This window comes from Melospiza georgiana, chromosome 6 (assembly GCF_028018845.1).
Source record: "Melospiza georgiana isolate bMelGeo1 chromosome 6, bMelGeo1.pri, whole genome shotgun sequence".
Classification (NCBI taxonomy): domain Eukaryota; kingdom Metazoa; phylum Chordata; class Aves; order Passeriformes; family Passerellidae; genus Melospiza; species Melospiza georgiana.
This window is the reverse complement of record NC_080435.1, coordinates 59954641-59968600: the sequence shown is the minus strand read 5'-3', so window position 1 is coordinate 59968600 and position 13960 is coordinate 59954641. Positions and strand designations below refer to the sequence as shown.

General features: G+C 44.2%; 1 protein-coding gene across 2 annotated transcripts in view; it reads right to left on the bottom strand.

Annotated features, from left to right (window-relative positions):
- Positions 1-13960, bottom strand: part of SLC35F4 (solute carrier family 35 member F4) — a 120334-nt gene that overhangs the window by 18925 nt on the left and 87449 nt on the right. The window contains exons 2-3 of one of the 2 annotated variants that reach the window (XM_058027266.1): positions 5558-5746; positions 715-1012 (exon numbers count right to left, since the gene is read on the bottom strand). In XM_058027266.1, the coding sequence (XP_057883249.1) occupies positions 715-1012; positions 5558-5746 (487 nt within the window). The remainder of the gene's footprint in view (positions 1-714; positions 1013-5557; positions 5747-13960) is intronic. The other variant, XM_058027267.1, reaches the window with a different exon arrangement.

Genomic DNA, 13960 nt, shown 5'->3' with positions numbered 1-13960 from the left:
TGTGATTGGCCCATGTTGGATGTTTGTAATTAATGGCCAATCACAGTCAGCTGGCTCGGACAGAGAGTCTGAGCCACAAACCTTTGTTATCACTCTTTACTATTCTATTCTTAGCCAGCCTTCTGATGAAATCCTTTCTTCTATTCTTTTAGTATAGTTTTAATGTAATATATATCATAAAATAATAAATCAAGCCTTCTGAAACATGGAGTCAGATCCTCGTCTCTTCCCCAATCTGAAAACCCCTGTGAACACGGTCACAAAATGGCAATTTCCATCCTGCTCTACTTGCTCAGCCCAGAGAGCAAGCCATGGTCTTCCACATGGAAATCACCTCCTCAGCTCTGAGCATCTTTCTTCCCAGGCAGGAGCTGGTTTGGTTGTACCCAACACTGCTATTCTATCATAAATGGACCAGGATAGATTCACCTGATCCAGGCAAGAACACAAAATATAGAGATATTAGACAACATAACAGCAAGATTATAAGAAGATTATTGACCTTTTCAACTCATTAAAAAAGCCCTTTAACAATCAGGTACCCGTTTATTCAGCACACATCACTCATCTGTCAGCCTCCTGTGAGCTATTTATGAATGAGGTTTTCTGCAGCATGACCTTTATTCTGACACCAGGGGTGGAACTGAGCACAGCAGTGATCTCAGCCCTCAGGAATTAGGTTTTTTAAAGGGATACTGCCACGATAAAGCCTACCTGAATTTTTTGATTGGAGACTGTTTTTCCTGTGCAGTTGCAAGGTGCCCGGAATAATAAATGGGAAAAATCATAATGTTCCAGTTTGTTGAGAACCAAGTCATGAAAAAGGGACAGTCAAAGGTCTCAAAAGTGATTTTGACAAACTGTGTGGTCCCAACCCAGGAGGAAGAGACGGACAAAATGATCAGGAATCTCCAGATTAGCTTGAGAAATGTGGATGTGCAGGACTGGCATCGTGTCTGTCCTTCAGCTTCTTGGCTGCTGCTCTCTGTGTGCGTTTGTGTTCCTTCTTCTCCTGAAAGAGAAAAAAAAGGAAGAATAGAAAAAGAGTTGTACATGTAATGAATGCATTCAAAATAATTCTTGGCAAAACCTCCCGTTCTGGTGCAAGTCAGAAATCATCCCTTGCCTTCTCCCTGTAACTCCTCTATGTCCCATAAATACTGAAATCCTGCAAAAAGTGTTTTAATAATACCAACTCTGTCACTTCAAGGAGGCAGAACCAAGCACAAACACAACAGTGAGGGCTGAGGTAACAGCATTACAAATAAGCTGTTGTCACTATTTGCTTTATCAGCCCTTCATTCCCCCTGCCAGCAAACCTCCAGAATAAAATGTTACAGAGGCAAATCACTGTGCATGTGTGCAACAGAAGAGCTCTCTGGGCCTGCAGGCCTGGAGACAACACCAAGTTCTTATTCCTCAACACTTTAATTCCACAAGCACTTTTATTTACAAGCTGGAATGGAAAGAAATAGTTGGGTTTTATGTAGCCAAGCAGAGAAAGGCTCTTTGCAGTCAGGTTGGTGTACTTACATTTCTGAAGTTAACAAAGGAAACTGGACAAGAGTGAAGCTTGGCATGCCTAGAAACAAACCTCTGCACATCAACAAGGAGCAACGGGGGAATTGGTATTTCCCACTTCAGCACAGTGGATTTGGGTTTTTTCAGTGGTTTTCAGGCCTAAGTGCACATTTCCTAACACAAGTGGGGAGGATTTAATCTCACTGACTGGTGCCTTGCTCCAGGACAGATCTCCCAGAGATGCAGCCCATGATCCCTGCTTTGCTCTCCTAGATCCCAGCTGAAAACAAGGAGCACCAACACCGCTGTCCTGGGAGCTCACAGGGCACACTGAGCTCCAACCATTCACCCTGTCTGACCACATCACAGTCTGGGAGAACAAACAGGAAAATCTTCTAAAAATCATGGCCTGAAGCTGTTCTTAACTACTCCCATCAGTTATCAGCCACATTAATACATGATGTGATGTACAGAAGAAACAATATGGTTTTGAGAGAAGTTACAGATGCACTGAGAGCATACACTGTCCTATGTCCAACTTTTATGTGACAGAGGAGTTCTTTCACAATCAGGTATAATTTCCTTTCATATTACTGGTTTTGCTACATTAGCCATAAAGAAATGTCAAACTGGGGTTCCCAGCTATTACTGTAAACCAACATTACACATAAAAAAAGATTTATCATAGCAGGGAGTGCTATTGATTCACTATTCTTGATTTGGAATCAAGAATTTTCCTAACTAGGACATGGAGCTTCTGCAGTTGTAATTGTGTGATGTGTTTTTTCCCCTAAAAATAATCTGTACTCGGTGGCTCTATTGTTTAGTGGTGAATCAAGAATTTAAATAAAATTACAGGTTTATTAAAAACATGCAGAGGATAATCAGCCATGGGTCTGGAAAGGCAAGCATCCTTTTAGCATTCTCCTTGGCTGCTGAGAGAAAGTAGATATTTTTTATGGTACTAATAATGACTGACATCTATTGAAAGGTAAATTACAGTTTATTTGCAAGCTAGAATGGCTTAAAAAGAATATATTATAGTAGCATCAACTTGCAGGTCTTCCTGCCAAGTAAAACTACCATGCAATTAGTCCTTTTTCAGCTACCACTTAAAATAATCACACAATGATAGAAAAATAAAGCATTTTGAGCCATGCTCTCTATTTTCCAATTACACAATAATGATGCAACTGGTGTCATTATGCATGTCACCACCATCAGCATTTGATTTGGATGTTACAGTCCCAGGTCTGAATGCCAGGGAAAGGCACAGGAACACACACTTGTTGCAAGATTTAAAGACCTGTGTAAGTTTTAGCCTGAATAAATGCACAGTGGGGAGCTGCTGTAAGTTTTTAATCAGTGGGATTCGTCCCTTGTGATGCAGTTAGCAAATAACTGTGTATTCAGGATGAACATGTTGTCTGGGGCCCCTTTATATTTAATGATAATGGAAAGGCATGGTGAGAGGGGAGCTGATTCCATCCTCATATATCTACATCCATCTACATCTAAACTCACTGGAGGCACTTAACTCTAGACCAGATATTTGCAATTAGTTTAAGTGAAATTGTGATTGATTCCCCGTGACAGAGTAGCTTGACAGCTGCTTTCAAAATCCGTGGGATGTGCACACCTAATTCCTGGCCAAAGAACCAAAAGGACAAGATAAGAAATAGATTTCAAAATAGTGACAGGGAGTGAGCCACAGGGTGAGCAGGCACATGGTTCCTATTAAAGAGGTTTAGGGATTTTCAAGTCATGGAGCAAGCACTTGTGTTTAGACACCCAATGATAGCGAGGAGAAAACAAACTGATCAGCCAAAGTGTTTGAGAGACAGCATTTTACAACTGGCAAGGCAGCACAAATCCCTGGGGTCTGCATTTGGATGGGACTGGAACAAACCAAGAGACTTATCCTGGGAAGAGCACAGAAAGAAGGCTGAAGCACAGGTAAGAATGCAGATCACACTGCAGGTGACACAGGGAGGTGGCACTGGCCATGGCAAACTGTGCAAGGCTGTGAGCAGAAACAGCCCTGCATGGTCCCTTGGCCCACAGTGCAGTTCTTGCTGACAAGATGGTCACAGAAGAGCCTTTTGTGTGCAGTGTTCAGAGGAGTGAGATGAGGAAAATCAAAACCTACAGCTTTTCATCAGAACTCTTCTGGCTGTTTGGCAACTAGACCCTAGAAAGTTATATTCTTTGTATTTGTTTACCTATTAGGTCAGTCCTAGTTAAGACTTCTCTGATAAGGATGGGAAGATCAGGATCAAAAGGGAAATTATTAAATGCAAAGTAAGTGTTTAGAAGTGTATGATGTCCAGATACTACTCAAGTGACCTAGAGCTCTTTCTTGGAGAAGATGGATTCTGATTTTGGATGTACTTTAGTGTCACCATGCACAGTTATTTCAGCCTGATATCTGGAAAAATGAGATCTAGTTTTCTGATTTCTTAGCTATGATCTTAACTGCAAGATGCTGCATCAGCTCTTGGCAGCAATGATCACCTCCAATACTCTTCTGAAGCTTTCCATCAAGAGAGTACTCCTGGAGCACGAGATCCCTCTGTTTTCCAGCACAGGGAGGAAATGGGTGACTCCTGCTGCCATCAGAGATCCAGTGACAAGAGAAAGGTTCAGCTCCCCCAGGTCCAGAGTGCAAGGGACATCCAACCTCTTCTTCCTCCCCTTTTTGTTCACAGTATCTGGACAGGCAGTCTTCCAAAGAACTCAGGCAACTAAATAATTTCCTTCCAAAAAGCTTGGACAGTTAAATTATTTCACTCATTTCAAGTCTCTCCTCCTCAACAGTGTGGTTTAGCAGACTCACCAGCCTGTGGCTGCACATTGTAACTGCTCCCATCCCATCCCATCCCTGCAGCTGCTGGATGGACACCACGGTGAAGAGGTCAGTGTTCACCACACCTACAGGTTCATTTGAGCTGAACTCCTGCAGTGAAGTGGGCGATGGAAGCCCTGATGAGCAGCTGATGATGATCTGAGCTGCGATGGTCTTCCCTAGAAATCCTTCCACCTGCTGCTCCTTCTCTTCCTCTTCATCAGACCATCCGTGTTGTGAGCTGAGATCACCAATGTCTTTGAGAAGGAACTCCTAAGGGTTCTGGCATGTGGCCAGGCTGATGCTGAGGAGACACAACCACCCTGGAAACCCAACTGTGTGCTGGGGTTTAACCAGCTCTGAGGATCCTCCATGCCTTGCGCTGTGCCGGGCACCTCACGCACGTTGTGTACCTGTGAATCCCAGGCTTCTCCTCCCGTCCTTGCCACCTTCCTGCTGGAATTCAGGACATCCCTCTGGCTGCCCTGGATATTGCTCAAACCCCTGCCAGGGGGCTCAGAGACCTTGGCACAGAGCCCAAGACACCTGTGATTTTGATTATGGCCCATGGAAAAAATTACCAACCTTACATGAGAATCTGCAAGCCACGAAAAGTCTAAGTAGAATAATAATTAGTTTTTCATGGGGTGAAAAATAGATTTTTGGGGTTTTTAGAATGGGGGTTCAGGGGGCAAGATGGAGGAATTTAGGCGTGTCCAGCCTTTCTCCTTCTTCTTCTCAGCCTCCATCTTCTGCTGTGATGCTGGCACTTTTGGATTGGTTTAGAGTAGAAGCTCACTGTCTAACATAGGTGATAAGTATTGGGAAGTTATTGTAAATAATGTACACGTAGTTTTTAGTATAAAAAGATAACACCAGAGTGCCTCTGTCTGACCTGCTGGGCAGACCTTGGCAGGCCAGAGAAAGAATTTTATAGATAAGAAACAACAAACAACCTTGAGAACGAGACCAGAAGAGTTCTGACTGCTTCTTTGACTGCCGGGCTGGGAAAAGAGACTTTCTAACACATCTCGGGGTCACTCTGACCAGCAGAAGTCCCGAGACCTTCCCACTCACCCCCAGGCTCAGGAAGGACCTGCACGGGGCAAACCAAACCTCAGCATGCTCGGGCCCTGCCCCACCTCTGCAGAGACAGAGGGAAGAGCCAGGGGTGTGGCTGTGGGTTCCTACCTGATCTGCTCTGCCTCTCGACTCTGCTGTGCCGACAGATTCCCGAGGGACTTCGATTCTGCAGCTCAAGAATGGGAGCAGCAGAATCTTCAGCAACAGATAGAGGGGAGAGCTGCCTAGTCATGCCTCTGTGTCTGCTGGGGCAGTTGCCTCCTGGCTTGCATTGGATGACAGATGATCGTGAGGCACCTGAGAAGAAAGAGTTTCGCATCAGTTTTGTCTGGAAAGTCCCCGGAGGAACGCGGGGCTTTCAAACAGGCTGGCAGTGAAATGCACACAAAAGGAAGCGCACGGCAGAAAATGCAGGTTTCAGCTCTGCTCAGGATAAAGCAAATAGGTGAGTAAATAAATACTTAACTCTCTCCCCCCTTACAGATAAAAAAGGTGCTGCATGAAAACCAGTCTTCCCCCTGAGGAAATGAGAGCCCCATGCTGCAGTGAATTCTCAGCCCCACGGCTCCATCCACAGGGCCCGCACAGTTAAAGGAATTTGTACTCACGTGAGGCCCTCCCTGAGCACTGACACTGAATCAGGCCAGAGGAGAGCTCACCATTCCCCCTCAGCATGGGAAGGAGGGCTGGGGAACCACTGCTTCCCCCAGTGCTGGGAGACTCTCTAGAGGAGAGCTTCCTCCTTCCATCCTCCAGAATGATCCTTGAGACTCTCATATGGAATGAAGCCATGGTCACTCACTGCAGTCTTTTGGATGAAGATTTCTGCTACAGGACTGAAGATGCCGATTTTAAGCATTTACAAACACCAAATCAGAATCTCCACATCTTCAGAGAAGTTTCTTTTTCTTCCTCTGCTAGGTGCAGACAGCTCCAAGATAAGGCATTTCACACAGAGATGGACAGAAGCTTGAGGTGGCAGAGAAGCCCCGGGCCTCAGAAACACCAGTGCTACCAGATGAGAAATTTTCCAGTGAGTTGGACACCATATTTAATGACTAAGAGCATGAAGGGCTGGATTAAGGATCAGGAATCAACACAAGGAGTGCAGTGCTGGAATCCATCAGTGACTGGTGATCGATGGTGGAAGGACTTCCAAATTCACTGAAGGTGTCTCTGTAAGAGGTCAACACATGTGCAGCACAAGAGAATCTTCTTCTCCAGCAGAAAGTCAGGATGACGGGCCATTCTGGCAGATATAAATGTGTGTTCGTGGCCAGCTGAGATCACCCAGTGTTTGTTTTGCAGCTCCAACTGGTGACCATCTCACCTAAACTTGTGGAAGATACCCACACCCAGAGCAGCCACTGACCTTGCTGTGACTTGGAAAGATTTAACATGATAATCCCAGCTACTTCATATTGAAAAGAATACAAAGATGGACACAAACCCCATCTGTAAGGTGCCACATGTGTAACAATTGTGGCAGAAATCCCAGAAGGGAACATTCTTTGTTGCAACATGAGCCATTCCAGTGCACTTTGAGCAAAACTCATCAAACTCAGCTACTAATTGAAAGTCTATTCCAAAGCAAAGGCTGTATCCAAGACTCAAGTATTGAGACAGGATTCTTGCCAGTGGATTCATGGACTTAGAGGTGTGTTGGGTTCACCAAGTCTAACAATGACCAATGTATAAAATATGGAATTATGCAAGAAAAAAAAATCATCTCTCAGCCTATTTAGAGCCTGCAATGTTTATTTTTACCTACCAAGCAGAAAAGTGACTCAACCAGCAGCTGACCCCCTCCAGAAGATCTTTCTCAAGATGCTCTTCCCTTTCTTCTCTGTCCATTATGAGGGAACCCTGACTCAAGGGGGGCACCCAAGTTTAGAGTCCAACTGATGATAAAGTCCCACAAATCCAATCAATGCAGTAAACAACCCACAGCAGACCCACAAACTCACTTTGAAAAATTCAGACCTACATGGTGAGAAGCAAGCTAAGCAAAGCACTGTGTTGCCTCTTCTCAATTTTTGATGAATATTACTTTCTCAAGAGCTTTCTAGAGCCTACCAGGATGTTTTCAGACCTTTAAAAAGCCCCTCACCTTCACAAATTTACTTTTTAATGGAGAAAATAATGCTCTACCAGCCACAGAACTCCCGGCATGACTTTGTCAACTTATTTCAAACTCCAAGAGCTACCTCTCCCACTGGTCAAACAAGAATAGCATCACCTACTTTTTAAGATTTAGTAAACATCTTGCAAGTTACTCTTGTGAGTTACACCTTCATTTGTTATCTGAAAATTAGCCCCAGTCTCCATGAGGTTAAGACAATCACAACTTTGGGGAGAAATGTTCAAAAAGGCATTTCTGATTTTCAGGTCCACAACTTGAAGAGGTTTCATTTTCAATAAGTGTTTGTCAGATGCCTGTCCTTGGAGAAGAAGCCACTGAGGTGGCTGGCTTCACATCACTCCTCATTTTGATATTCATCATTTAAAGAGATTTCATTATGTTGAAAGACACATGTTATGTCTCAATTCAGATTATTTTCAGAACAAGATTCACATTATACTCAGCAGAAGTCTAGCAGGTGACATGCAACCAAAATTTGATGGAAGCCTATTTTTCCTCACGTGCAAAAAGGGCTCTGAGTTATTTATATCTGGTACAACAGAGAGGCATGAATCTTCTCCTGTGCATTGACAAACCCAGCAGGTGAGCCCAAAACTGTAATTCAAGAGATTGCATTAAACTGAAAGTCACTGCTTGATTTACTGAATTCTTCTTCCCTTACACCTGAAGCAATCAGACAGCGGAGCCATTTATCAATATTTCATTGTTACAGCCAGAAAGCCTGGGACACCTAATGCTGCTCAATCTGAACATATTTTCAGGGTATCTGTTGATAGGAGAGGTGAAGAGATAAATGCTGGGTTCACTTTCCAAACGAGCAGGGATCTGCTATTTCCCTCCCAAAGGGGAGGGGAAGGGAAGGGAAGGGAAGGGAAGGGAAGGGAAGGGAAGGGAAGGGAAGGGAAGGGAAGGGAAGGGAAGGGAAGGGAAGGGAAGGGAAGGGAAGGGAAGGGAAGGGAAGGGAAGGGAAGGGAAGGGAAGGGAAGGGAAGGGAAGGGAAGGGAAGGGAAGGGAAGGGAAGGGAAGGGAAGGGAAGGGAAGGGAAGGGAAGGGAAGGGAAGGGAAGGGAAGGGAAGGGAAGGGAAGGGAAGGGAAGGGAAGGGAAGGGAAGGGAAGGGAAGGGAAGGGAAGGGAAGGGAAGGGAAGGGAAGGGAAGGCAGAGCTCATGGAATTCTGGTTCTCTGTCTCACTCCACAACTCTCAGCTGTGGAGCAGGGATCTGCTAAGTCCCTCCAAACTTGGATTTGGATCAAGAGCAGCATTTTCTACTGAACTTCCATATGGGGAATAACAGAATCATGGGACGGTCTGGGTTGGAAAGGAACTTAAGAACATCCAGTTCCAACCTCTTGCTATGGATAGGGACATTTTCCACCTGACCAGGGTGCTCAAAGCTTCATCCAACCTGGCCCTGAACAACCACCCTGAGCAGAGCTGCCAACATTCTTACACAGTTTGTGGTTTCAGCAGGGATGAATCACAGGCTGAGAACAAAACTACATTTTGGGCATCATTTGCTATCTTAAGAGCGTGCTACTGGGAGAGATTGGGAAAAAACAAATAAGAAAAACCTTGCCAGACTGTCAGATCTTGCTGCTGGAAGTGTTCCTTGGAGGTTGTAACTGAGTGTCAAAGCAAGCCAATAGGACTGACCAAAGAGGAAATGGAGAAATGGAAAATGCTTCACACTGTTGTATTCAATACATCTTAATGCACTAAATCCACGTGGATTATTTTTCATTATTGGATTAAAAAAAAAATCCATGCTCTTTCCCATTTTTTTACAATTAATTTACTAATTGTATTTTTTTTTACAATTACTTTTTTTTACAATTACTCAGCTTCTTAATCTGTTTCAGCAAATCTATTTCCTCACCCTGCAAATGTAGATGCTTTATAGCTTAAGAAGTAAGGCCATTTCTCTGCAGATGGAGACCAAGGAGAAACCAGCAAGGGGAACACGAGGCTTTCCACATGACTCTAACAAAGTCTGTCCCCATCTTGCATTAATTATTATACACACATCCCAGTGTACTTTGATTTAGCAAGGTGACTACCCTAAACCACGTGATTAATATCACTCAAGCCCAGCCCTTCCATGTTCTTTAACACCATTCTGAGTCCCAGCTGTGGGAGGAGGTGGCTCCATCTGCTGCTGTTATTATGTCCACTCAAGCCAGCAAGGAGAAGCACATGCTGCTCCTCAGAAGCATTTTCACCACCACCTGTACACAATGCACAGCTCCCTGTCCCCTCTGAAAGATGCAAGCAAGCCATGACTTGTGGCTTTCTGCTCATGTCCAGGTCTCCAGATGCAGCTCACACAGGGAGAAAATGTGTCCTTGCCTTGGCTAGAAAAGTCCCTTTGCTACTTTCCGGAGGGTTTGGAGAGAAGGATTACACCCTGAGGTTCAAACCCAACTCTCTTCAAGTATTTGACACCTTTAGCATGTGACAGCAGTGCTTGGAATAACAGGAACCAACACATGAAATTGCATTTCAACATGTTCAATGTTTCTGGTCTCACAGCGGCTACTAAAATCAGATCATGGAATATCCTGAGCTGGAAGGGACCTGCAAGGGTCATGGAGTCCCAGTCCTGGCCTTGCAAGGGCAGCCCCAGGAATCTACCACGTGCCTGAGAGCATTGTCCCAGGGCTCCTTGAGCTCCTTGAGGCTTGGTGCTGTGACCACTTCTCAACCACGCTCTGCATGAAGATCCTTTTATAGCATCCAACCTGAGCCTCCCCTGACACAGCTTCACGCTGCTCCCTCCGTCCTGCGTCAAATGATTGCCACTTAAACAACCAATGCTGCACACAAATGCACTCTTGGAACTAAATTCTATGGCCAGATCATCTTAGGATTGATTGCGTCCTTTTCTTTTCTTTTTTATCCAACTGCCCTGATGGAAATTTAGAGCCTCTCAAACAGGTAACTGAATTCCGTTCCAAAAGCCATCTGTGCATTCAGGACACTGCATTACTGACACAAAGTGCTGGCTCATTTAGAGACAGCAACATCTGGCTTGATGGGATGTGCCAAAACACATTCTCTTTATTTGATTACACAATGAAATCGACGGTTAAATAGGTGATGGAAATGAGCTGAACAATTTCTGTGTGTTATAGTCCCAAAGCCCTGCAGAGCACTGCTCACCTCTGGCTACCACCACAGTCAGGAGAGAGACCAGCTTTGCCAAAAGCCACTCAGGGCACCTACAATCTGCCTTTTACTCATTCAGAATTAAAACAGTCTCATTTTACTGTGTCCTCAAAATCCCAGCCCCTGATTTCTCATTGTCTCCGTGCTGACAAAAGGATGCCTCCATTGCAGTGCCACATGGCTGGGCTTTGACAGATGGATGGAGGCAGGAGTGGGTCTGCTCTGGCGTGGAAAACACGTCAGCTGAACCTTCCTGCTAAATTGCAGGAGAAAGAATTGCCAGTGTTCCTTTTACCCTGCAGTGGCACCTGCAGGAGCAGCACCCACCCCAGCGATGGACCTGCTCACACCCCAGCAGCCTCAGTGCTCCCACAGCCTGTGCAGGAGCTCCCCTGGAGCAGGGGAGGGCTGGAAGCTCTCCCAGTGAAATTCTGCTCCTACTGAGGAGAAGGTGATGTGAGTTTTGCAGCCAGGGATGCACATGGAATGGGTGTTGAGTGGTGCTGCTGTTGGGAGAGGTGAAGAGAGCTGCTTCTGTCCATTTTACAACAAAACCCCATCAGGCTGGATTAGCCACAGCTTTATTCGTATTGTTAGCACACAGCTGGCAGCAGGGTGTGCAACACCATCAATCCTCAGTGACTTAGGTCCATAGCTTATTTTATCCCAGCCACTGCATGCAAAATCAAATTGTGCCCTTCAGTGCACTGGTGTAAACCCACAGCACACCAGTACAACCAGCCCAGTGGTCTGGGCACACACACTGACTAATTCCTCAACTTTCAATGTGTTCACAACCAACAAACTGACCAGGGATGTGAAGTCATGATTCCATTTCACTGAAGCCAAGCAAAATCAAGAAAACAAGCACACATGCTCTGCTGGCAGCGTGCTACACAGGTTTGAGGGATAAGCATTACTTGTTTAGTGAAGAAAATTCTTTTTAGCATGTCTCAGGCATTTGGAGATAATGTTCTCCAAATTTAAACACTGCAATGGTCTCTGTGTATTAGTAATGCACAGATGTCTGTTCAGAGTGATGCCTTGTTCATTTATTATTTGCTTGTTCTGGAAGTTTTCATGTTTGAAGGGGATGAGAAGGTTACAGAGTTTTTTGTTAATTTTTTTTCATCCTAAGGGAAAAGATTTTCAGATTATAATGAAAAACAAATGACTCAGTGATGGCGTACAGCATTTCTCTTGTACTATGATTAACTATTGTCAAGAGCAGAAAGCAGAAAAAGTAGATTTTGTTGTGGTTTACTAGTGAAATCCATCAGCAATTTCTGCCAATTATCTCTTCAGTGTCTGTACACAGCTCTCACTCCAGATCTTTGCTTACAACCAGGAATCTCAACAATTTCCATGCGTCCTCCCATCCTTGCAATAAAATTAACAAAGAGAACTTAAATTTCACATCCTTTAATTAATTTAGTGTGCGATGAAGAGATGTGCCACTCAACATCCTTGCACCTTTATAACCCTTCCAGAGGAGCTGTTCCAGCCTCTTTGTAAGGGGAGGGAATCCAAGTTAGTAAAAAAAAAAATCCCTTCCAGACCTCTCTTTGGCTTTTATAAGTGGGAAATAGTTGATTTCCCACTTATAAGTGGGAAATATAAGTGGAGAATAGTTTATAAGTGGGAAACAGCTAAATAAGTTGCACAAAGGCATCTCCTCACACATCCCCAAACCCCGCAGTCTCTGAGATGGGGCTTCTCTCATTAATTGCTCCAAGTTTGATGCCTCTGTGTGCAGCCCTGATAAATCCAATCCTCCAAATGCATCTTTCTGCACATCAGCCACATGTTCTTGTGCTGAAGAGCCTGCTCTGAGGTGGAAGCTCTGGTGCCAATGTGCTGTGCATGGTCTGCACCCAGTGCTGTCCTAAAGCCCTGACCAAGGACAGCAGCACCAAGTGCATCCAGGCTGCAACAACCCTGATGTGCAATACCTGCAGCTACTAAAAACAACAATAAAAACAGAAAAATACCTTAGCAGGAAGGATGTGAACACGCTACAGGGTGTAGAGAAGCTGTGGACTGCCTTTTCCACAACCCTAGAGCCCAAAGGCCACTCTAAAGGACTTTTCAAGTTCTATTTTTTTGAAGTAAGTGGCTCCTGTTTGTATCGCCCTGGATCAAGACCTTTCCTCAAAACATTTAAAAACAATTACTAGAAAAACACCAAATTCCTCTTCAAATCTTTGTTCCATCTACTTTTTATTGAAAATATAGTTAAAAACATGGAAATATTTTTTCTCATTTTCAGCCTGACTCGAACAAATATACCACTGCCTTTTCTTAAGCATGGACAAGGAATTTCATTGATTTGACACCAAAAATAACACACCAGCATCAGTGTGGGAGTTTCAGAGCAGATCCTGGGAAAGAGGCTTTATTTGAGAACATCTGTGGTGGAACTGGCAGCTGGAATATGCATTTTGAAACAGAGGGGCTACTCATATTTGAAAGTTACTGGGCATGACAGCATACTTAGAGTTTGAAGGAATGCAGAAGGGAGTGCTGCAAATGAAGAATGATTTTTATATGCTGAAATCAAAACTTCCATAACACACACAGTGGCCTACAAAAAAAATATTTAGAACATGCATTTGGAGTGGAATGTTTTGGACGAATTGAATTCTGCTGTCAGAAAACATTGATAAACAATGATAAACAATGAAAAACAAATGCTATGTTGAAATCTCAGGGTTAACCATGACAGCTCTGGAGGCAGAGCACACTGACCTCCTGTGGGGAGGGGATGGACATCTCCTCCTTCAGCACAGAAATTTTCCCAGGCAAAGAGAGGAACAACACCAGAACTTAAGACCCTTTGTCTCCTCCTAGGATTTTATTTTAAGTTTTTGCTTCCATAAACATTCCTCTGAGACCACCTCAGTGACAACTTCTGAGTGAGAGCTTTGGGACTCACACATTCAAAGGGATATGCTTTGCTGCATCAGTCCACAGAATTTTTTCTCCTCTCCCCCCAGATACACCTGTTCCAACATTAATTCAAGCCAATCTCAGGATCAGACCATCTTCCCACCACTCCAGCACTGACTGAGCAAGATAAATACAAATAATTTGATTCAAAGCTGCACACCATCCCATATAAAAACCCCCTCTGCTATAAATTTTGTAATGAATTATATCAGGTGTGCTTCCAATTGTTTTGCAACTTATATACTCTACTCCAA